Raw genomic sequence first — 25,420 nt, 5'->3', positions numbered from 1 at the left:
CTAAGACTGGGCCCTGCTCTCCTTACCTTTCCTACAAGCATCCTGGACCCATTCTCTAACCAACTAACTATCCCTTTCTTTTCCTCTCCCCCTCCCTTCTACTCCCCCCCCCTCCAATAACCTCTTACCATCCCCCTTTTATCTTAAAAGTTAATCAGTTTATTTCTTGTATACCTTTTTGGAAACTAAATGTGGCTCGGATGTATTTCTCTTGGTGTAATTCAGGAAGTTACCCTGTACTGAATATTGCTTATTGTTATAGCCTCTGCTCCGTACAAGATTGTTACACTCTGTATTGCTACCCGAACTACAATAAAAAGTTATCAAAAAAAAAAAAAATAAAAGTGTTCTCGTCATACTCATAAAGAACAACTTTACCTTTACTGAAGAAAAAAATAAAATATTCTCCCTATCCCAATCTAAGCTAGAACTCCCACTCAGATGCTTACTGGACGTTTATGTGAAGCCAAACCTTGTTAATAGTATGGAGAGAATAGATAAGGGCCAATATAGATTTTTTCCTTCACTTCCTGTCCTGGAGACACAGTGGGAAGTAAGACAAGATAAGGAAAGCAGTAAAAGCCAAACTAAGGTGCTAAGTCTTCTCCTCTATCCAAAACTCTAAAAAAAGTTTTGGCTTTATATATCCTTGAATTTTTCCTCACAGTGGCAGCCTCTTCCGATCTTTCCAGCATTTCGCCAGAAATCTTCTCTGAAACTGGCGAAGCCTGAGCAGTAACTTTAGTTAGGCATAAATGTGTCAGTAATACTACAATAGAGATGGTAGGAGATTGGCCTCATTCAAATCTATGGGCAGCTAGAACCTAGGTACAGCCACTGCCAGCAACATATTTAGGGGTAAGGATGTCAACATTGTGGAGGCCACCGCTGCAATCAGATAGAGTTAGGCAAGCACATGGGTGATGGGCTATAGCGTAGGTTAGGTCAGGGTCAGTGGTGGGGGTGGACTGTTTTTTTTTTAACGTTGATGCCATAGTAGGTAGCTGCAGTTATTCTTAGGGTCCTAACAAACCAGGCTCGCTATAAGTGAGCATGGACTGCAGCTAGAAGTCAAAACCATAATGACTGGTCCCACCAACCAATGCTGGTGTGTGAGGGAGTGGGCCACAGTGTTGACTTCCTAGCAAAAGTCAGTTTTTAATACAAAAGCTCCTAGGGTTCTTCAGAAAAAAAAAAAAAAAACTGCTGTTATGTTCTGATTAATCAAACTGCCAAGGTAATAACATTGCAAGCTCTAGAGGTTTGTTTCTAACATTTTCTGATGAGAACATGTGCTCACTGATATACCTGACTCTACTTACATGACATATTCACTAGGATCACATACTGTACTTTTTACTTCAGTGTTCTTGATGATTTTGGTCATTTAACAGACATGCCTATATAAAATTCCGTGCGATTAAATACAGTCTAATTTTTACTATGACTTACATCAAAATTAGATCACATTTTGTGAAGCATTCATGCAAAAAAACAAGTATTAAGGATTTACAAACTGTATGTAGAGTGGCTAATGAAAAATTTCACCCCTATTTTTAAAAATAAATCACATTTTGTTGCTTTGCATGAAAAAAATCACCCCTCTTTTAAAAAAATAAAAAATCACATTTTGTTGCTTTGCAACCTGAAATGAGACTTAAATTGAATTATTTGGCCTCAACACAAAACCATATGTTTGGCAGAAAAACAGTACAACTCACCATCCAAATAACACCATTCCTACAGTAAAGCATGGAGGTGGTAATATCCTGTCATGGGGGTGTTTGTCTGAAGCAGGTACTGGAGTAGTCAGGATAGAAAAAAAATGGATGGGGCAAAATACCATCAAATTCTTGAGAAAAATCTGCTGCCCTTTGCCAGAAAGTTGTCAATTGGAAGGTGGTGTATCTTCCAAAATGACAATGACCTTGCATGGCCTAGTAAGAGCCCAGACTTAAACCCCACTGAAAATCTGTGGCATGACTTGAAGACCGCAGTCCACAAACAGTCACCATCAAATTTAACTGAACTTGAGCAGTTCTGCAAAGAAGAGTGGGCAAATATTGCAAATTCTAGATGTGCAAAGTTAGTAGAGACATATCCCAACATACTAAAGGCTGTAATTAAAGCAAAATGTGGTTCAACAAATAACTGATCATTTTTTCAACTCAGTGATTCTGTTTTTTGTTTCTGCTTAATTTTGTTTCTGACATGTTGCTGTTATATTTTTCATTTGAATGTTATAGGTTGCACAAGTAAATACAGCTAGATAAAACAAAAATTGTATGTCTTCATTTCCGGTTGCAAAGCAACAAAGAGTAATTATTTTGAAGGAGAGTGATTCTTTTTTTTATACAAACTGTACTAGCCTAAGTTATGGTTTTTACATTAAAATGCTTCTTTTAGATCATTTAAAGACTGACTCTGGGCTACAAACGTCCTACCGAAGGCCCCCAAGTCAGTATTTTATGATTCCTTTTTTATACTCAACTTTTCTAGAACATTTCAAACTGGTCACATGATGTCACAGGGTCCTCTTCCTGACTGTTTCCATGCAGCAGTGCTGAGGTCTTCATACAACATCTATCTATCATTGGCGACCACTAGCCAAGCACTATTTCACAGTGAATGTAGGGCGCTGGGGTAATGCCCCCTTAGGAGACTGACCCAGGACACCCTGCACCCACAGTATGTTCTCAGTGTTCAACCAGAAGACAAATAACTTTCGTAGCAAAAAGAGGTTATTGAAGGTGACAAAGTCAGATTGAAGGTAAGCATTGGAGCCTGAACCGCTGCCGCTTAAAAACAGAAAAGTAGGCCAGAATAGGGTTTTAAACTATCATGCTAAAAGCTGCAGGAGGCGGCTGACAGCAATGAGTGCATGTAACTGAAGATCTATGATGGATGAGGAATCTTCAGCGTTTAACATAATTCTGCACTTTAATCCCTCAGGCAGGCATGTAAATAAAGCACCTAAAGGTGCCTACACAAGTTACCATACCCTGTAGGGCTCCCTGGTAAGCACTAGGGATGGGCTCAGGTGTGTTTGGATTGAAGTCCCAACCCACTTGAGCAATCCCGTAATCATAGGAAGCCTAGTCAGGGTGTGTGTATGTGCAGCTGCGGGCCGGGAAATGCCTCACTGCCTATGATTAGCAGTGTGCAGTGAGGGCTTCATGGCAGGATTGCTCAGGTGGGTTGGGATTATGATCCGAACACACCTAAACCCATCCCTAGTAAGCACATTCTGTACTAAGTTAAAAATCAATCAGTATTAAATAATAGTGCAAATTAGGGAAAAAAGCAAATGTGCTTAGATAGCCAAAGAGACTTAATAACATTCCCTTTTTAAAAACGTTTATTGCACCTAAAAACTTGCTTAAATGCTCTACATCTTACACCTAAAAATACAAATTCCGAATACCTACCTTTTAACACCTGCTGGTATTACATAGAATCTTAAAGCTCCCCAGTTTGTGTTAGAACATGTAGATGATGGGATGCCAAATCCTGACTGCTTCACAATATGCCTTTGACAGCCATGGATGACTAAAAGATAAAATATATTATTACATCAATGGAGGTTACTAGATTTCTATTTACATATAATATGACTTTAAAACCAATGTACTGTGTAAAGGCAGCAGAATATTGCCTCTGCCAATTATCATATGTTAAAATTAAATGGTGGCTGGTACATCTGACAGGTAATGAGCACATCAAACAGCACCTCTGCTATTGCACCCTTTAGCATTCAGCTACTTATCTCTAGTGCTGGGTAGCTAAATACAATACATACTTAGCAGTGTAAAAATACATTTAGAGTATGCTTTTAATGGGCTTTTTACTACAGTTATGTGAATTTAACACATTAAAAAAACATATTAAAGTGGAATTCCAGCTTCATCCTAAATACTCCTAAAACTGTCCCCTCCCTCCTAACACCTATGCTAAGTTGTATAAGAACGATTTGTCTGTACTTACCTTTTTTCAGGCTCCTCCCGTCAAGTCACGTAATCCCGCTCCAGCACCACTGCAGGAGAGAGAAGGAAGCACCGTCAACGAATGGGCCATTGAAGTCTATGGGTAAAGTCACCACTCCAGGAATAACCAGCCATTGTTGGAGTGCTCTCTCCTCTCTTCTACAGCCAGTGCTGGCTGACACAGGGCAGTGCTTTTCAGTTACAGATAAAAAAGTACAACATGCTGCTTTTTTCTTGCACGGAACTGTAATGGAATGCAGTAAAAAGCATTAAAAAAATGCTTTAAAAACACATGTACAGTGAAAAAAAAATACTGGGAAAAAAGCATCTGGAATGCACCCAGAAAAGCATCAAAAATGCTATGTAACATACAATAAAAAAAGCACATGCAGAAACGCATCTGGAACGGATCTGGAGGACCTTTTTGTGGTGTGAACAAGTACTTAGAAAAGAGAAGATTTCTCTTCCCTCGGCCTAGCTAAGCAGAGAAGAGGAAGCAGCCACCAGATTTCCTCTGGTGGATATACTACACTACCCTCTTCTCTCCAGCGATTACTTCCTGATTACAAGGAAGAGAAGAGAAGCAGCGATAGGGAATTTCCCTGCTCCCTACTCAGTGACAGCATGCCCTCACTGTGCAATATTCACCTAATAGGTTGCCTGAGAGGCATTTTGTCATGTATAGTTTATGAGAACCAGTGTATCTAGTAGATAAAGCAGTAGCTAATATTCACATAACTACACTGACAGGGGATTTAAATATAGGTAAACTACAATTTAGACTTGCATTAAATCTGTCATGAGAGCTATATCGGGACTGCCATTACCTTCTTCTGGAAATGCTATTTCATGGCTGTTATGCTGACCCACAACAGGCTTATTTATTTTCTGATTCACTAGCCATTCACACCACATGCCTTGGGTTGCGTTACTCAACCCAAGCAGAAAATTCCTCGTTTCCAACAGGCGTTGCGCTTGTGTATGCTGGGTAAAAAAGGAACTTGTTGCTTTTAAACAGCGTGCTGCAATGCACGCTAAAGCAGACCACTACACAAAAACAAAACTTTGAGGCATTCTAGTTCTGCCCCCATCTATAATCAAGTTTTTTTTCTTTTATTGTTCTCATGTTGGACTCATCCCTGGCTCTTATGTCGCCTAGATGAGAATGACGTGTCAGCCTCCTGCAGTCTCTTGAGATACTGATGACACATATCCAATGACGCATCTGCTTCCCCACAGCGCCATACAAACCTTTATTCATCTGAAGGCCACATCATCAGGAAGCCAGCTGCAAGAACCAGGAAAAGACAGATGGCTCGTAATAATGAAGAAGGCAGCACAGGACAGTATTGTCCAGCAGGAAGGGAAAGGACGACGCAGGATTCCCTAAGCTAATATGTCTGCATCTCATTGTTTACTTTATTTTTATAAGAATAATTCTAGGTATGGTATAATTTTTTATATACTTACCTTGATCCTGTTTGGACCAATGTACCTGTATATATACACACACCATATCCTGGAAGCTGAAAATCACTGAAGAAAACACTGCTACTCCAGTGATCTTCACTTGCTTTTGCATCCTGTGCCAAGTGGCTGCTCTCCTACGTTGTGAACACAGGAGGTTGGCTACAGGTGCCATTCTCAGAATGAATACAAATTTTCTGTGACTGGATCTTACTTCCCCACCTGTCCACCTCTTCCAATCAGAGAATGCTTTGTATTCATTCAGAAACAGCAACACATTCTATGAATAACGCCTGTACCGAGTAGCCAACCTCCTGCGTTCACAATGTATCAGTCCAGCCGTTCACCATGGGACTACGAAGCTGGTGGAGATTGAATAGTGGTGTTTACTAGAGTGATTTCCTGCTTCCAATGGCATCCGCCCGGTATGATATTTACATAGTTACACTGCTCCAAGCTGCACCAATGTAACTATGTATAAAATATACCATACCCGGAATTCATCTTGAAAGTGGTTCTAAAGCCTCAGGATTTTTTACCCTAATCAAAGAAAACAAAAAAGGGCGCACCGACCTAGCGCATTATCCTCAGTAGAAGGCTTTATTTATGTAACAATAAAAAATGGCTACTCACAGACGTAGATGAAAATACATCATATCAAGCTAGATTGCTCCAATGTCCGGGTGTAGTCCATACAATCGTTCATAATCGATATGATGACGGCTGGCGCGTTTCGAGGCCTAGCCTCTTCCTCAGAGCCAAGAGGCTAGGCCTCGAAACGCGCCAGCCGTCATCATATCGATTATGAACGATTGTATGGACTACACCCGGACATTGGAGCAATCTAGCTTGATATGATGTATTTTCATCTACGTCTGTGAGTAGCCATTTTTTATTGTTACATAAATAAAGCCTTCTACTGAGGATAATGCGCTAGGTCGGTGCGCCCTTTTTTGTTTTCTTTGATTCTAGTACCGGTGGACTACCCCAGTCCGATATGGGCAGCAAGACTTAAGCCATTTGAGAAGCCAGTTGTGAGTCCCATGAGGAGTGTGGTCGAGGGGTTTGGATACCAAGCGCAGGAGGAGGGTGGTCACACCCTATTGGTTTTTGGATTTTTTACCCTAATGCATTCTATATGCATTAAAGTAAAAAAACCTTCTGTACTACAGGATTCCCCCACCCCACTCCTTATACTTACCTGAGCCCGGGCCAGCTATGTGCACAATAGCAGCGGCTCTCAACTCTGTCTCCCTCCTCATAGGGCAGATTGATAGCAATGGGCTCCCACTGCTGTCAATGAAATGTGATGAGTGAGCGAAGGGCAGATCCAAACCACCGGTCTGTGTCAATGGATGCAGACAGGGCAGCTCGGGAGCAAACCCGCACGGGTGCCCACATAGAAAGCAGCTTTCTATGGGGGCACTCGCCGAAGGGGAGGAGCGCCTTCGGGGACCCGGGAAGAGGAGGATTGGGGCTAGTCTGTGCAAAACCATTTCACAGAGCAGGTAAGTATAACAGGTTTATTATTTTAATAAAAAAACAGAAGGTTTAATGTTACTTTAGCATTATACGACATGCACAAAGTGACACTTCATCCATGTCTCCACACAGCAGTGTGTTGCACTGCACAGCAGAAAAACATCAATCACCCCACACAGTAGGGAAAAAAGCTGCAAAGGTTAAGTGGTAATTGTAAATGATTTTTAGTGGACATAGGTGAAGTTCCCCTCTGAAGCCTCCATCACATAGATCTAGCTGCTGGCTGTCCACAGTAAATCACACAGTCAGCAGTGGCTGGCCTGCTTGTAGAAAGTAATGAGGTGATATGCCACAACTGCCACTCCCATGCCCCTTTAAAGAGGGATTTTACACTAAACTCTCTCTTCACCGTGCCTCAATTGCAACTCTTGAACGTTGATGCAGCAAAGTCCCAGTAACCAATGAGGGGCAAGGTTGCCAGGCAGGATCACATGCTGAATGTGACATGCCCTAATCATCTTTTTTTTTTTTTTTTTTTTTAAGCTTTTAATATTAGGACACTTACCTGTTCACAAATCCAGTGGAGTCTTCACCCGAGGGTGCTGCCGCTGCCATCTAGGCTAAGGGAAACCACCAGTGAAGCCTTGTGGCTTCAAAGCCAGTCCCCTACTGCACATGCACGAAGCGCACTGTGCTTTGTGGATGGCCTGGTAGCAGGGGAAGGAGGAGGGGGTCAAACTTCTGGCTGAGTTCACCATGGCGAACTCAGCCGGAAGTGGGAATGAGTACCTGTCAAAATCAGGTACCCGCTCCCCCCTTCCCCCTGAAAGATGCCAAATGTGGCAGTGGAGGGGGGGGAGAAGGTAAAAAAGCGGAGCTTCCTCTTTTGGGTGGAGCTCTGCTTTAACACACCAACAAAACCAAAAGGGCCTTAGGAAAAAAGAATGTATTTTCCTGGTGCCTCAAAGGCAGCTTACATTTGGGATGGATGTGGCTGGAGCTACCAATCATATGTATGCTGCCATGGAAAGGCACCAGGAAAGGCATGTTTTCCTGGTGCCTCCATGTCAGCATACAAATGGTTGGTAGCTCTGGCCACATTAAACCTATATGCGTACTGCCATGGATAGGCACCAGAAACCGAAAATTATGAAAGGTAGAGATGCACTGAAATTTCCATAGCTGAAACATATCAGAGGAAAATTATGTTAAAAGATGCCGATAATGGCGCTGAAAACGCACGTGATTTTGCTGCGATTTTGACACACTTTTTTAACCACTTGCCTACAGTGCCCTTTTACCCCTTTCCTGCCCAGGCCAATTTTCAGCTTTCAGCGCAGTCATGCTACACTGTACCCATATGAAATTTTTAGCATTTCTTTCACACAAATAGAGCTTTCTTTTACACAAATAGAGCTTTCTTTTGGTGCTATTTAATCACTGCTGGGTCTTTTATTTCTTACTAAAAAAAAAAAAGAAAAAAAGACAGAAAAAAAATGTTTTTCTTATTTTCTGTCAGTAAATTTTGAATATAAGTAATTTTTCCCCTTCACTGATGTGCGCTGATGAGGCAGCACTGATGGGCACTGATGAGGCGGCACTTATGGGCACTGAGGTGGCACTCATGAGGAGGTACTAATATGCCGCACTGATAAGGTGGCAATGATGGGCGGCACTAATGGGCAGCACAGATGAGCAGGGACTGACTGGCAGCACTATGGGCACTGATTGTGGGCAGATTATGGGCACTGTTTTTTTACTTTACTGTAATCAGGGCACTGATGATCTTTCTCATTTACATGTGACCAGCTGTGATTGGACACAGCCGATCACATGGGTAAAGAACCAAGTCATTGGCTCTTTACCAAGATCGGGGTCGCGCTGTGTCCTAGGACACAGAGTGGCCACGATCGCCGCACTGGGCGCGTGAAGGCGGCCGTTCTGGGGCGCAGTCATATGACGTCGTCCCAGAACGAGAGCTGCACCGCTCCGCTGTCATTTGACGGTGGGCCGGTGACAAGTGGTTAAACCATGATTTTACTGTGATGGTTTTTCATAGGTCATGTGACTCAAAAATCACATAAAAAACATAATACGGGTGTTTTTGATGAAGTCTTGCTGCATTTTCAATGCATTTCAACATGGAGATGTGTTTTTTCTTTTTAACTGACCAAAAATGAAGCAAGCAAGATTTTTTAACGGAAGTGCAATGGACCAGTGCGAAAACATACATAGAATTTAAAGGAATGCATTTTTTTTTAGTTTTCTTGCGCTAAAGGTGCCGATAACGGCAGACAATAAATTCATATTAAAACAGGTATTATCCTGCGCTCCCTAACATGTCCCTCTTTTCTACCCTGTGTCTGATGGATGCAACCAAATAATTGTGTTCCCACAACTGCAAACAAAATAAAATCAAAAATGTTGGCTACGTCGATCTGTGTGCAATCCGATTAATGTTTTTAAAACAAAACCTTACTTTCAAACCCCAAAACTGCTATCATTATTCAGTGACAAACTTTCTTGCGTACAATAAAATAAAACAAATGTGACAGTCTCAGATGACTATAATTTAATTAGTAGTGCTTTTCTTCTTTCGAATATTTATCCCTTTAAATGTGCTTCTCATATTCTACAGTTTTTTTACCTGCTCCCTTGTGAATTTCAGTTAATACAATTGTGCGGTGACTCCCACCACCTTTCACCACTGCGCTTACCTCCAGTTTAGACCAGTTTCCAGGTCTAAAATCACCTTGTATAAAAGATACACTCCCATTGTGTAGTATATAAAGAATTCACATTCATTGCATAATATCCACTTACATTAAAACTTGAGACTTTAAAAAATCATCCGACGGGGTAGCAGCTGAGCAATCCCTGAGGAAGTCCTGTGATCATGACGATACATGTGGGAGGAGTGGGGTGACAGAGGACAGTGTTTGTGAAACATATGAGAGCATATGGGAGCTGCTGCCCCGCTGGAAGATTTTTTTTAAAGCGCACGTCTCAAGTTTTAATGTAAGTGGATATTATGCAATAAATGTGAAATCTTTATATACTACACAATGGGAGTGTATCTTTTATACTGAGGGGTCATGGAGGAAACGAAGTCCAGACAAAGCCAGATCAGTGAGGAGAGTGGAAAGAGATACAACAGCTGAGGAGCCTAGAGTTAACCCCAACAGTGGAAGGTGATTTTAGACCTGGAAACTGGTCTAAACTGGAGGTGGGAGCAGTGGTGAAAAGGTGGAGGGGGTCACTGTACAATAGTATTAACTGAAATCAACAAGAATGCAGGTGGAAAAACTGCAGACTATGAGAAGCACATTTAAAGGGAAAAGTATTTGAAAGAAGAAAAGCACTACCAATTACATTTTAGTAATCTGGAACTGTCAATTTGTTTTATTTTATTGCACACAAGAAAGTTTGTCGCTGAATAACCATAGCAGTTTTGTGGTTTGAAAAGTAAGGTTTGGTTTAAAAACATTAATTGGATTGCACACGGAGGCGCAGCCAACATTTTTGATTTTATTAAATTAATTTTCATTTAACCACCTCCTTTCCAAGCCTACTCTGACACTTCGCTCTTACATGTAAAACTTTACTTTTATGCTAGAAAATTACTTAGAACCCCCAATTTTTTTTTTTTTAGCAGAATAAAATGATGGGTGTTGCAATTTTTTATGTCACAGTATTTGCGCAGCAGTTTTTCAAACACAAATTTTTGGGAAAAAACACTTTCATTAATTACAAAAAATAAAAGGTAAAGTTAGCCCAATTTTTTGTATAATGTGAAAGATGGTGTTACGTGGATTAAATAGATACATAACATGTCACACCCGTGAAATAATGGCAAACTTCTGTGCCTAAAATTCTTCATAGGCGACGTTTAAACGCCTTTACAGATTACCAGTTTAGTGTTGCACAGGAGGTCTGGTGCTAGAATTATTGCTGTCACTCTGACATTCAAGACAATACCTCACATGTGTGGTGTGATCACTGTTTACATGTGTGCAGGAGAAGAGCTTGCATTCGCATTTGCGCGTTAGCATGGTGGGATGGGTTGGGTGCTTTAAAAAAAAAAAAATTTTATTATTTATTTACACTATTTTTTTTTTGTACTAACTTTATTGCTATCACAAGAGATGAACAACATCTCTTGTGACAGAATGGGTCATGACAGGTCCTCTCTATAGAGAGATTTGGGGTCCAGAAGACTCCAAATCTCTCCTCTGGCCTCCCATGCAGCCGATCAGACACAGATCGGTCTGATCGGCTGCTTTCCTGGCCACTAATGGCCAGGTAAATAAAGGGGCAGAACCGGAGGTGACAAATTACTCATTTTCCAGGGTTACAGAGAGAGGGGGAACGACGCCAGTTCCTCTCTCTCTCTGTACAGGGAAGCCATTGCCCCCCGGCCACATCACTCCTGTGCACCGCCATGGGACTGGAGAGACGGTGGTGGGACCCCCTTCCGCCACCCTCAGAAGTGATCAAGTGACTATTTAGCCACTTGGATCACTTCTGCATTAAAGAGAATCGCTGGCTGAAAAGAATGGTACCAGGATAATGCCTGTAGGTGCAGGCACCACACAGGTATAACCATTGAAACCAAGGATGTACAGGAATGTCCTTGGGTGGAAAGTGGTTTAATGATGGCAGCTGAAATTTAAACAGAGGCTAAGATGGCAGCTTCCTTGGCTGAAAACAATAGGAGGGTTTACTTCCACTTTAAAGCGGCGTTCCGCCCCCCCCCCCCCAAAAAAAATAAATTGTCAACATCTAAACATACTGTAGCTGGTGACTTTCAATATTAGGACACTTACCTATCCTGGAATCCAGTGATGTTGGCACCACAGTTTCCATCGGCTGTCGGGTGCTGCCCCTGCCATTGCCGGTAAGGGAACCCGGAAGTGAAGCCGGCCGGGTCCCTACTGCGCATGCGCTAAGCGTGCTGCACTTTGCAATTGGCCTGGAAGCAGAGGGAGGAATAGAGGGCCAAACCTCTGACGTAACTCACTGCGGTGAGGTTCGACGGAGGTGGGTCAGGGTACCCGTCAAAAACAGGTACCCACTCCCCCCTAAAAGGTGCCAAATGTGGCACCGGAGGGGGTAGAAGACAGATAAGCGGAAGTTCCACTTTTGAGTGGAACTCCGTTTTAAAAAGTCAAATATATTACAATTATATATAAAAATCAGTTTTTTTTTTTTTTTAACTGTCATTCTTGGTTTCGGCCAAATGCATCCTGAATTTTTGTTTTTGGCACTGAAATTTCCATTCAGTGCACCTGTAACGGAAAGGTAAGTATTCGGTTCTGGCTCCTGCTATGAACAAAAATACCTGCCGATCAATGCAACATGCAATGCACAAAAAACAAATGCACAATGCTGCAACGTAATGCGTTAGAAAAAGGGATGTCAATGCACATCGACTCGAGTGTAATTATCGCATGTAGACGCATGCTAGATGCAGTAGAGGTTGCATGAATCCAGCCTCAATGACCTGGAGCAAGAAATCCTAATCTTACTGCCTGTTTCCAGTCACTAACTCAGGTGATTGGAGGCAGAGGGTGAGTAATAGCAGCCCCCCGAATAGGTTTTCTATGAGAATACAGAGATGAAAGTGATGCATGGTGAAGCTATTGGTTCTATGTGTGTATGCAGAGAGCAGCTGTTGTCCTGCACTGTGATAAGATGTACCTTACTGCTACAGAGGTGGCCACTGACCTGTACGCAGGCAGTACATGGAAGCAGCCATGACCTAGAGACTGGCAGAGGAAAGGGAGGAGTAACAGCTGCAGTACAGGAAGACTGTGACCCGGAAGCAGGAAAAGGACCTCTCGAGTGTCGCACTGTACAACGTCCGTGTGGAAACACAGACCGGAAGTCAGGCAGCAGTGCATGTACAGCGAGCTCTCTGCAAATATGTGACACTGCGTGGCTGGTGTGTATGTGTGCAGCGAGACAGCTAGAGTAGCAGAGTGACCGTTATTGCAATGAAATATCCAATGGAAGAAGACTGTGATATTCTGCTCCTGACGGCCCGAGTCTAACCGATTAGTAAGAGAGGGAACACAGGATCTGTACTACACTTGTATGTGATCTGCAAGGGACATGTGTAAACATTTCACCCAGGAAATGCCCATGGTCTCTAGCTTTTTCACTAGTGATGCACCAAAAGTTCGGCTGCTGAAAATGATCTGCTGAAAGTAGGGTTCTCAGCAATATGCCAAAAGAAAAAAAGGTCCCAATAATAGCTGCTGAAAACGCCCGCAAGTTTGCTGCGCTTATGGTGTGTTTTTCAGGTCATGTGACTCAAATTGCATCAAAAACGCAACACGGGTGTATTTTTCATGCGTTCTTGCTGTGTTTTTAATGAGGTATGTTTTTTTTTACCTGTCCAAAAATGCAGCAAGCAGAATTTTTAACACCGCTTCAAAAGGTGCCGATAACAGCCATCAATAAATTCATATTAATTGAAATTCATGATAATAATTAAAAAGTTGAATGTAATACAATTATTCATAAAAATATACACTATTACCAAAAGAATTGGGGAGCCTGCCTTTACACACGCATTATTATTATACAGGATTTATATAGCGCCAACAGTTTACAACAGGAAGCCAGACAATACAATTCAATACAGGAGGAATCAGAGGACACTGCTCATTGGAGCTTACAATCTAGAAGGGGTGAACTTTAATGGCATCCCAGTCTTAAGGCCCATACACAGATAAGAAAATAAGTAAAATTATGTCCGATGAACGATCTCGGATGTTTGACCATTCTTCCAGAAGCGCATTTGTGAGGTCTGGCACTGATGTTAGAGAGAAGGCCTGGCTCACAGTTTCTGCTCTAATTCATCTCAAAGGTGTTCTATCGGGTTGATGTCAGGACTCTGTGCAGGCCAGTCAAGTTCCTCCACCCCAAACTCGCTCATCCATGTCTTTATGGACCTTGCGTTGTGTACCAGGGCTGTGGAGTCGGTAGATAAATGTTCCGACTCCTCAGTTTTTTGTACTTCCGATCCCCGGCTCCTCTGTATTAATATGCAAATGTATTTTATACATTTCTTGAAGGAAAGAAAGGCAACATACATGTCATTACCACAGGACTACTGGCTGGGAAGCCAACAGTCTACTGTATTGAACAGTTTAAGCAAGACAAACACAATGAAAACAACAAAGTTTTATTAATTAATCAAGTGGCTGGATAGTAGCAGCAGGCATAAACATCAGGAACTTTACCAGTTCAAAAATACAAACCACATTATTTGGTTGTTTTAGAACAAAAACAAAGCTTATCTATATGAACCAAAAACAAAATCTGTAAAACCTAGAAATGGTTTATATTAAACTTTTTTACATTTTAAATCTTGAAATGTTGTTATAGGCTTAGCAAATGCAAATCAATTCAATGTAGAGTTCTAAGGAAGAGAATTGCCTCTGCCAGATCCTCTTTCATAGAGGCTCTTAACTCAGACTTTATTATTTTTAGTGCTGAAAATAATCTTTCGACACTGACTTGGGTGGGTGGCATTACAGTAACCATTCTGGCCACATCACTAACGATCTCTGGATAAACAAGGATGGCTTCTTCAACAGTAAGTTTTAAAGAGTGATCATACTTTTCAACTTCTTTTAGTGCTTTATAAAACTCCTGTTGGAATTTTTTTATTTGGACATTTACTGGTTCTGTAACGCTTATGCAACGTCACTTTCCTTTAGCAACTTCCATCTTGTCTAAGAAGGAATCAAAGTCTAATTCTTCGTTTGAAGAAGATGTTCCTGAGTTTCCACTATTGCTTAAAAGAACTTTATCCTGTGGAGGTATTTCAGGTCGTAATTCCTTCATGCGAACTGCTACATCATAGAGGGCCTTTTTCCCAGTAGTAGTCTGTTCACTGTTCAACAACAGTCGGCTCATTGGGTCGACATAAATAAATAAAAGATAAAGATTTCATTTTCCAGCAAAAGACTCTCTCTTTTCATCATTAAAGATGCAATGCCCTCAGCTATTAACCCTCCATTTTTGTTCAGGCGATATAACAGGCTCTTCCATTCCAAGAGGAATTTACCCGGGGTTAGATCGTCACATTGCAACCTCTTGGTGACAGTGAAGGGGTGAGAAAGAAGGTTCTCCAGCTCTTTTGTTTGTGTCCACTGGTTTTCAGTTAATGCACGATTTTCATTGTCCATTTCTTCTATGAAGTCTTTAAGTTCAAGCAAACGCTTCACCATTAAATAAGTGCTTCCCCAGCGAGTTGTTTGATCCAAAATGGCTCCTTTTCCTGCACGTCTTTTCAAAATTGCACCTGTTTTCGGGGCCGTGGCTGCAACAGTTACTTGCCGTAATTTGCCAATTAGTGTAGCTGCATGGCAATCTTTTAATCCATCTCTTATGGCAAGTTGCAGTGTATGAACAGCACATCGCATATGATGAATAGTAGCAAGCTTCTTCTGTTCCTTTGTAATCTGTTCCTTTGTAATTTCAAAATCTTCTAGAACACCCTCCACTAACTTCTGAAGGTAATCACTGGTGTGATGTGCCTGAGTGTCCTTTAATCCAAGGGTCCGTGTTATTGTTTTGTTATTTTCATCCACAAATCTAACATTAATAGCAAAATAATTGACTCTGTGACGTGTGCATGCACCCATTTTAAGGAAGACAAAACGTCCTTTCAGAACTTTCTGTAGTTCTTCGTTTTTACATTTGGCCTCCTCAATTATAAGTTTCCTTATACTAAGTCATTAATTATAACTTTTTGTGAATTGGGACATTTAAACTTGCTTTTTTTAAAATTCCAATCTAAATTTAGACGGAGTCGTGCATTGTTTGCCGACTCCGACTCCAGGTACCCAAAATTTCCTCCGACTCCTCGACTCCAACTCCACAGCCCTGTTGTGTACTGGTCCAAATCATTTGGTGGAAGGGGGATTATGGTGTGGGGTTGTTTTTTTAGGGGTTGGCCACTTAGTTCCAGTGAAGGGAACTCTTAAGGCGTCAACATACCAAGTCACTTTGGACAATTTGATGCTTCCAACTTTGTGGAAACAGTTCAGGGATTGTCGCTTCCTGTTCCAACATGACTGCGTATCAGTGCACAAAGCAAGGTCCATAAAGACATGGATGAGCGAGTTTGGGGTGGAGGGACTTGGCTGGCCTGCACAGAGTCCTGACCTCAACCCAATAGAACACCTTTGTGATGAATTAGAGCCGAGCCTGCGAGCCAGGCTTTCTTATCCACATCAGTGCCTAACCCCACAAATGCGCTTCTGAAAAAATAGTTAAACATTCCCATGGACATGCTTCTAAACTTTATGGGCAACCTTCCCAGAAGAGTTGAAGCTGGTATAGCTGAAAAGGGTGGGCCTGCTCAGTTTGGAACCCTATGGACTAAGACTCGGATGCCATTAAAGTTCATGTGCGTGTAAAGGCAGGCGTCCCAATTCATTTGGTAATATAGTGTATATATTTTTTAAATTTAAATTTTGGTGCACCTCTAATTTTCACCATCTGTAGTATAAAGTCTACACTATATACATTTATGCGCGGTGGCCTGCACTTTTCTGGGCTTGATCAACGCCAGTTGTTACAAAGGCATACAGAAAACAATTGTTTTTATTGTTCCCTGCTCACACAGCAAAGCGGATACGCCTGCTTAGCGGGGGATCTCTCTGCTCATCCGTACTGAGCAGGCAACTGACAGCTCTGTGTCCGCTTCGCTATGCAGAGCAGACACGGACACAGCCCGCTGTTCTTCATGGGGCCATCGGATAAAAAAACAGACCGCATGTTAGTTTCCATCCGATTGTCATCTGATCCGATCTGCCTGACAGATGGTGAACATATCCCCATCTGTTTTTTTTTAGCTGATCAAATAGAATGCCAGTGGGTGACAACATGTGTCTGCTGACATCTGCCGCCCTATAGAGAACAATGGGTGGTCCGAACGGGTCCGCCTGAAAAATGGACAGGTGGACTCAATCGGTCAGCTGTTATGAAAGAGGCCTAAGGCCCCTTTCACATTTATGTGACTTGTCCTGCGAATTGGGACTGCAAAGTCGCATGAAAATTCGTACTCCATGATTTCCAATGAGTACCATTCATATCTGTGCGACTTCAAATCACAATTACTTAAAAGTAGTCCCTGCACTACTTTAGTCCGACTTTATGGGTTTTGAGGTCCATAGACCTCAAGATTACATTGCTTCAAGTCCAGTCAAAATTGAGGTAAAATCACACAATGTTTAGGTCGCCGGTTAGCTTCTATCATCAGCTTGATCAGTCTAATGCTGATCTCAAGGTTTTAGTGTAATTGAAATAGTTAGTTTGGACCAAGCTGGTCCAAATTAACTATTTCATTCACTAAAGCTGACCAAACATGGGTTGATTTCCAAAAGAATTTTCTTTTAAAAAGTTTAACTAATGCAAGTCATACATAGGTTGAATTCCAAACAAATCTTCTTTTGAAAATCAGAAATTTCTTGTGCTTTGTGGTCCGATGATGCAATCATTGATTTCAAATTTCGACCAACCCAGCCTTCAATTTCACCTTCTGTTGCTACAGAAAATAATTTTTGTGGCCGGGAATCTTCTTTTCTTTCCGAGAATTTTCTTTTCTTTACAGGGATTTCCTTTTCTTGTGCTCATGTGCATTTCTTTATGTAGCTGAGGCTACATACAATTCATACAGCGCACACATCCACTACAATTGTTTGGCTAAGTTCACCTTTGCAAAAAAAAATAATTTTTTTTTTTAAAAGGGGGGGAAGTGTTTTTTTCCACCTTACTGATATTTGATAAAAGTTCATCAAACATGCTGTAAATGCTATGCGTGTTTATGGTGCATTACCATAAACCTAAATAAGAGGAGTTGACAAGCTTCAACTCCTCCCAGACTTGACATGTAGCTTTGTTTTTGTGACACAATCGCTACATGTATTTCAAAGGTGAACAGCTCTGTCCGTTGTCCATATTATCTTTTGTGGGCTGCTTTGCTAGGCATTCGAGGAGCAGCAAAAATGGGCCCCAAACACCTGTTTCTAATAAAAAAAAAAAAAACACGTTATTTTCATACATCCTGGGACGCAGAGCCATAAATCATAACATATGGGTTATATAGCCACCTACAGGTGAAGGACACTGGCAACCAATCAGAAAGGATGTCCCCCTATATAACCCCTCCCACACAGGAAGTACCTCAGTTTTTTCTCCAGTGTCTAAAGGTGATGGTCACAGTGGAGAGTCTCTCCACATATTCTTCAAAGAAGAAGATTATGCTACATACCCTGATCAAAGATCATTGCATCTAAAGGGTTAGCTATCAGATCCATCTAAAAATGTCAGTAGACTAAAAAGATGGTACCTGAGCCTCGGGAAGCAGTTACGAGGTTTTGCCTGTAATGTTGTCCTTTTTAGGCACTGGACCCTGGGATCCGGACCCTTGGTAATACCAAACCCCAAAGGGGGCTCCGAGTAGGGTGCTCTACAGGTCCAAGAATGTGGCCCCTCTAAAACAAGGGGACCCACTCCTTGAAGGTCGGCAAGACAAAGCTCACCGTGATGGGTGAAGACTGGATTCCTGTTTCAAACAGAATCCTGCGGCAGGACTGGTAAGTCCAATTTAAAATATTTACACATACAGCAAATGTATATATTTTATGCACTGTTCCCTTTAGTCCCCATTCACACTAGCGCGACTTATCAGGCGACTTGAACGTGGTCTTAAAAGGTAACAGAGACCGAGTGCCATGTAGGTCTCTGCATGAGACTATGGATGTTAAGTTATGCAAAATACATCTTGTGAAAAGCTCTGGGTTTTCCTCAGGTATTAAATGTGCCAATTTTGATAATATGGGCTTTTATGTTTGTGGGATTGATGCAAAGATTGTTTAAACATTATTTATTTGCTTATTTGTTTGAAACACTGTTTTTACCCTGGGCTGATCACCTGGAAGGTATCAGCTGTGACAAACCAAATTCGTCCTAAGCTGCTCTCACCCCATGTTGTTGTTTTTGCCTTGGTTTTCGCCTTAGCGTGTCTTTAAAAGACTGTATGAAGCGAGTGTCCAAGACAGTTCCTTCTCAAGGAGAGTCTGTGGAAGATCTGTCAGAATTTGCCTCGCACTTTGTTTCGCAGATGATGCTCTTTCTGACTCCATAAGGCAAAGGTCACAGTCTGCCCTGATGACAGTGCATATGTGCAGAATTCTTTGGTTAAAGAGCTGGACTGCGGAATTACCATGTAAAATGTGGCTTGCTGGTTTCCCTTTTCAGGGAGAACGCCTCTTTGGTGACGATATGGATAAAAATATCCAAAAGATCTGGGGGGGGGGGGTGGCGGGGGGTACGTGTCGTTGCTACCTGTAAAAAGGAAGAGCAAGCGTCCCTCTTTTCGCATCCCAAGCACTCATACTACCAGTGCTTCTAATTCCAGACGGTAGCGACAGCCTCAGCTATCTGGGTTCGGAACCAAGCCTTCAGGGCAGGGACAGAAAAAGCCCTGGGCCCAGAGATCAACCAAGTCTTTCTCTAAGCCTACTCTGTGAAGGAATGTCCCCACTCATTTGGGTGGGGGAAGGCTGCTTCGGTTCTCGAAGGTTTGGGTGGAAACGATCCAAGACAACTTGGTTAACTCCACCATCTCACAGGGGTACAAACTGGAATTTCGGGTGTTCCTGCATCCTCAGGTTGTAAGGTCAAGTATACAGACAGATCCCCTAAAAAGAGGATCTCTCTTTCTGGCGTTGAACCAGCTGAGGGCCCAAAGAGTGATAATGGACGTTCTGGAGAATGAAAGGTTCAGGGGTTTTTACTTAAACCTGTTCATAATGCCCAAACCAAAGCTCTAAACCAGTTTCTGAACGTTCATCGTTTCTGTATGGAATCAATTTGTTCAGTCATAGCCCCCCTGCAGGTAGAGGAATTTCTAGCATCCATATGCATCCTTGATGTCTATCTTCACGTGCCTATATTCCAAGCTCATCAAGGGTTTCTACTATTTGCAGTAGCAAACCTTCATTTTTAGTTATGGCCCTGCCCTTCGGGTTAGCCACAGCTCCAAAAGTGTTCATAAACATCCTAGCTCCAGTATTGGCTGTTCTAAGGTCCCGAGGGATATCTGTATTAGGATATCTGGACGATCTATTACTTATAGATGGATCAGCTTTGGCTCTAAGCCGAAATGTCCTCTAGACAGTACAGTTCGTAGAATGTCCGAGTTGGATGCTGAACTTGGCAAAGTCAGCATTACAGCCGGTCCAGCGTCAGGAATATCTGGGTTTCCTTTTGGACACAGTACAGGCAAAGGTATTCTTGCCAACAAGTAAGGTCACAGACCTGAAGGATGGGGCTGGGCAGGTGGGGCCCCCCGGGCAAGTGGGGCCCCTGGGCAACTGCCCAGCTTGCCCATTCAGTAAGATAGCCCTGAGGACAGGTATGCCTGGAGGGAGCCCATTCCTTCTTAAAGGCACAGGGATGCACTGGACACCCAGCAAAACATGTCATACTGACCTGCTCTGTGCAGTGGTTTTGCACAGAACAGCCCAGATCCTCCTCTTCTTGGGTCCCCCGTCAGCACTCTTTGCCCCTCCCTCCTGTCGAGTGCCCCCAAAACAAGCAGCTTGCTATAAGGGCACACAAACAGGCTTGCTCCCGAGCCACTGCTCTGTCTGTCTATTTAGACACAGAGCTGCAGCTCTCTCCTCATTGGCTCATTGTCTCAGCCATTGATATGGGAGAGTCCCCAGAGAGCCGAGGCTCTCGTGCACATCACTGGATCGAGATTTGGGCTCAGGTAAGTATTTGGGGGCTGGGGGAAGCTGCTGCACACAGAATGTTTTTTTATCTTAATGCATAGAATGCATTAAGATGAAAAAACCTTCTGCCTTTAGAACCACTTTAAGAACAGAGTGGCAGTGCAGTGCACCAACATGCATAATGTCCATGTTACCAAAATTTAACAGCGTGAACCCGGGCCTTATTTACTAGTGACATTTCCTGAAAATTTTATTAAAAAGAGTTTGTTTCTGGCTTTCTTTGATGTCACATTCCTTTTATGCATCCATATACAGTAACTCCCTTTGATATAAGACATCTAAAGGTCACTGATATGACATCAAAGAATCCAGATGGCTAACTTTTTGCTTTGGTGTAAGCCTTTAAGAGTTTCACTTCAAAAAAGAAAATCTAACACCTCATGAACATAGATTTGCTTAACCACTTCTGGACCGGAAGGATTTTCCCCCTTAATGACCAGGCCATATTTTGCGATTCGGCACTGCATTACTTTAACCTACAATTGCGCGGTCGTGCAACGCTGTACCCAAATAACATTGATGTCCTATTTTTCCCACAAATAGAGCTTTCTTTTGGTGGTATTTGATCACCTCAGCGATTTTTTTATTTTTTGTAATATTAACAAAAAAGATAGCAACAATTCTGAAAAAAAAAAACAATATTTTTCACTTTCTGCTATATAACATTCTCAAAAAAAATGTAAAAATCCAAATTTTTTAACATTTTAGACCAATTTGTTTTCTGCTGCATATTTTTGGTAAAAAAATCACAATAAGCGTATTTTGATTGTTTTTTGCGCAACAGTTATCGCATCTACTAACTACGGGAAAGATTTATGACATTTTTGGGTTTTTTTTTGTTTTTTTTAGTAATGGCAGCGATCTGCGATTTTTTGAAGGACTGCGACATTGCGGTGGACAGATCAGACCACTGACATTTTTGACACTTTTGGGGGGACCAGTGGCATTACTACAGTAATCAGTGCTAGAAAAATATGCACTGTTTCTTTAATAATGACACTGGCAGGGAAGGGGTTAACACTGTGGGTGATCAAGGGGTTAAATGTGAGCCTAGCGGAGTGATTCTAATTGTGGGGGGGCGTGGCTTGTGAAATGATCATAGAGACCTGTGATCCTATATAGCAGGATCACAGGGGCTCTGTGATCATTCCAGAGAGAATGGTCAGCTGTGTTTATAACAGCTGACCGTTCTTCTCTCTCAGTGGGGAACAATCATGGGTGTCAGGCAGCAATCGGAGCCGCCTGCCCCATGCATCAGAGTCCCCGCTGCTGAGTGGGGGGTGGGAGCGCTGCTTCAGCTGCCCCCCAGAACCCCCCCCCCCTCTTTTTCTTACTTGAACCTAATCGTTCCAGCGACGAGCATGAGCCCAGTGGCTCTAGCTGCTGTCTCGGGTCCTTATTGGATAGATTGATAGCAGAAGGAGCTATTGGCTCTCGCTGCTCTTAATTTAAATTCAGTGACATGGGAGCCGGGGGCGGGGCCAAGCCCTGCTGTCTGTGTCAATGGATGCAGCAGCGGGACTCGTGAGCGAGAATGAAATGTGTTCACGGTTAAGTGGTCATGGATGATTTAGAACAGATTTTTCGTTCCTCAAAAGCACGGCAAATGGAGAAATTCCCTCGCAGAGACATTGTATTCTGACAGCAGGACTCTCTGCTGTTAGAATACACTGATCAGCAGCTGTAGCTGATTGGCCCCAGCTGCTGATCGATAAATGTTTTCCAACATTCCCATTGAACAGGAACGTCTACACAGAGAATGCATTAAGGTAAAAAACCTTCTGCCTTTAGAACCACGTTAACTGCTTGCCGACCATATACTGTACATATGCAAGGCGGCTCTCCCCGAACGTGATCCTGCACTTCCAAATCTGAGGCGCGCACACGCGCCGCTGGTGACCTGCTCACACTGTGACTGGAAACAGCGGGAGCCAATCAACGGGTCCACCAGAACCCGTGGATCGTTCGGGACAGAAGCAGAATGGCAGTCTGCCAATGTAAACAAGGCAGATTGCCATTCTGTCAGTAGGGAAGGTAGTGATCCTGTGTTTCTGCAAAACAGGAACACGGATCTCTGCCTTCCCCTAGTACAAGCACCTCCCACACAGTGAGTAAGCACATTTTAGGCACACATTTAACCCTTTGCTTGCCCCCTGATGTTAACCCCTTCCCTGCCAGTGTCATTAGTAAAGTGACCGTGCACATATTCAGCACTGATCACTGTATTAGTGTCACTGAACCCCAGAAATGTGTCAAAAGTTTAATTATGTGTCCAATTTGTCCAATGCAATGTCGCCGTCCCGCTATAAATTGCTGATCGCCGCTATTACTAGTAAAAACATAAATGAATATATTTATGAAATTTTGATTTAATAGTTTATAGACGCTATAACTTTTGCGCAAACCAATCAATATACACTTACTGGGATTTTTTTTACCAAAAATGTGTAGCAGAATACATATTGGCCTAAATTTATGAAGAAATTAGATTTTTACATTTTTATTTGGATGTGTTTTATAGCAGAAAGTAAAAAATATATATATATTGTTTCAAAATTGTCGGTCTTTTTTTGCTTATAGCGCAAAAACCAAAAATCATAGAGGTGATAAAATACCACCAAAAGAAAGCTCTATTTGTGGGGAAAAAAGGACATACATTTTATATAGGTACAATGTCACACAACTGCACAATTGTCAGTTAAATTAATGCAGTGCTGTATCGCCAAAAATTGCCTGGTCATGAAGGGGGGTAAACCTTCCTAAGCTGAAGTGGTTAAAGCAATAAGCTGAACCTGAATTTGTGTATACATCCCCTTTTACATAGCTAGGCATAGACATTTTTAAGGATAATGTGCCTTTAGGGCCAGTTTACACTGGTCCGACATACGCTCTGACTTCGAGAGTACAAGTCGTATGACATGTCAAAATCATTGTTTCCCTATGAGAACCGTCCTAACATGGGGGGGGTGGTAGGTGCTTTGGGGCAGGGGGGGCTCTGGGCCCCCCACCTCAAAGCACCTTGTCCACATGTTGATGGGGGTAAACCTTCCGAAACTGAAGTGGTTAAAGCAATAAGCTGAACCTGAATTTGTGTATACATCCCCTTTTACATAGCTAGGCATAGACATTTTTAAGGATAATGTGCCTTTAGGGCCAGTTTACACTGGTCCGACATACGCTCTGACTTCGAGAGTACAAGTCGTATGACATGTCAAAATCATTGTTTCCCTATAAGAAAGGTCCTAACATGGGGGGGGGTAGGTGCTTTGGGGCAGGGGGGGCTCTGGGCCCCCCACCTCAAAGCACCTTGTCCACATGTTGATGGGCCTCTTCCCGACAACCCTGGGCGGTACTTGTGGGGGTCTGCAGGCAGGTGGCTTATCGGAGTCTGGAAGCTCTCTACACATTCATCAAAAAAAAAGAAATGTGCTACAAAAAACAAGAGACAGTTTTTGACAAGTCCTTTATTAATTGAAGAATGTCCACTATCGTAGCTCCAACGTGTCTTCTTTCTTCGGTTCCGACACCAATGTCTTCTTCCTCTGGTCTTCTCCCTCCGCTGATGTGTTCTGCCTCCTCTGATGTCTTATTCCTTTGGTGATGTCTTATGCCACTGCCAACCCGCTAAAAATAAAACTAAACTGGTCCTCCGATTTTGGCTCTTGCTGTTGTGTCAGCTCCGTTGTCTGCTGTTTCTTATATAGTTATGAGGCGTGGTCATCCGGTGATCCCGCCCCCTTGTGGCATCAGGAGTCAGTGATTTTACAAGGGGCAGGGTGTCTGGTGATGTCACCGGATGGCCATGCCCCATAGTTAGATTTTTAGCAGGTCAGCGGCTGCAAAAGACCTCACCGGAGGGAGAAGACATCGGCAGAGGGAGAAGACTGGAGGAAGAAGACATCAGAGGAGGGAGAATCCATCAGCAGAGGGAGAAGACCAGAGGAAGAAGACATAGTGGTGGAATAGGAGAAAGAAGACACACGTTGGAGCTAGAAAGGGGGACATTCTTCATTTTTTGTAAACTGTCTCTTGTAACAATACACTTCTTTTTTTATTTTGTTTGGTGAATGTATAGGGGTACAATTTACCCCATACTTATTCACATAGGGGCAGCCAGGATCTGGGGGGCTGCCTTGTTTAAAGGTAGCTTCCAGATTTCGACAAACCCCCTGCCCGCAGATCCCCACAACCATCACAGGCTCTTTGGGGTGGGTGGTGAAGAGCCCATGTTGAGGGGATGTGGCCTGGTATTGTCCAGGAGGGGGGAACGATCGCTTGTCCCTCCCTTTTTCCAGGCCTGCCAGGCTGCGTGCTCGAATAAGAGTCCGGTATGGATTTTGGGGGGACCCTAAGCCGTTTGTTTGTTTTGGCGCGGGGTTTCCCTCAAAATCCATACCAGACTGAAGGGTCTGGTATGGTCTTGGGGGATCCTAATCGTTTTTTTTTTTTTTTTTTTAATTTTGCCGTGGAGTTTCCCTTCAAGATCCATACCAGATTTAAAGGGCCTAGTATGGATCTAGGGGGGGACCCCATGCTGTTTTTTTATATATTTGGTGTGAGGTTTCCTCCATACCAGAAGCAAAGAAATTGTTTTTTAATTGGTCAAAGGACAAGTCACAATCATCTCAAAGTAGGATCAAAGTTAAATCTTGTTCATTGAAGTCG

The 25,420-nt window shown here is 42.6% G+C and overlaps 1 protein-coding gene across 1 annotated transcript in view; it reads right to left on the bottom strand.

Moving 5' to 3' along the window:
* Positions 1-12,790, bottom strand: part of MRPL1 (mitochondrial ribosomal protein L1) — a 96,072-nt gene extending 83,282 nt beyond the window's left edge. The window contains exons 1-2 of the mRNA XM_082266885.1: positions 12,660-12,790; positions 3,429-3,549 (exon numbers count right to left, since the gene is read on the bottom strand). Coding sequence (XP_082123011.1) covers positions 3,429-3,549; positions 12,660-12,690 — 152 coding nt within the window. The 5' untranslated portion in view covers positions 12,691-12,790. The remainder of the gene's footprint in view (positions 1-3,428; positions 3,550-12,659) is intronic.
* Between the last annotated feature and the right edge of the window lie 12,630 nt (positions 12,791-25,420).

The sequence above is a fragment of the Pelophylax lessonae genome, assembly GCF_965119305.1.
Source record: "Pelophylax lessonae genome assembly, chromosome: 1".
Classification (NCBI taxonomy): Eukaryota; Metazoa; Chordata; class Amphibia; order Anura; family Ranidae; genus Pelophylax; species Pelophylax lessonae.
This window is presented reverse-complemented; position numbering and strand designations above follow the sequence as displayed.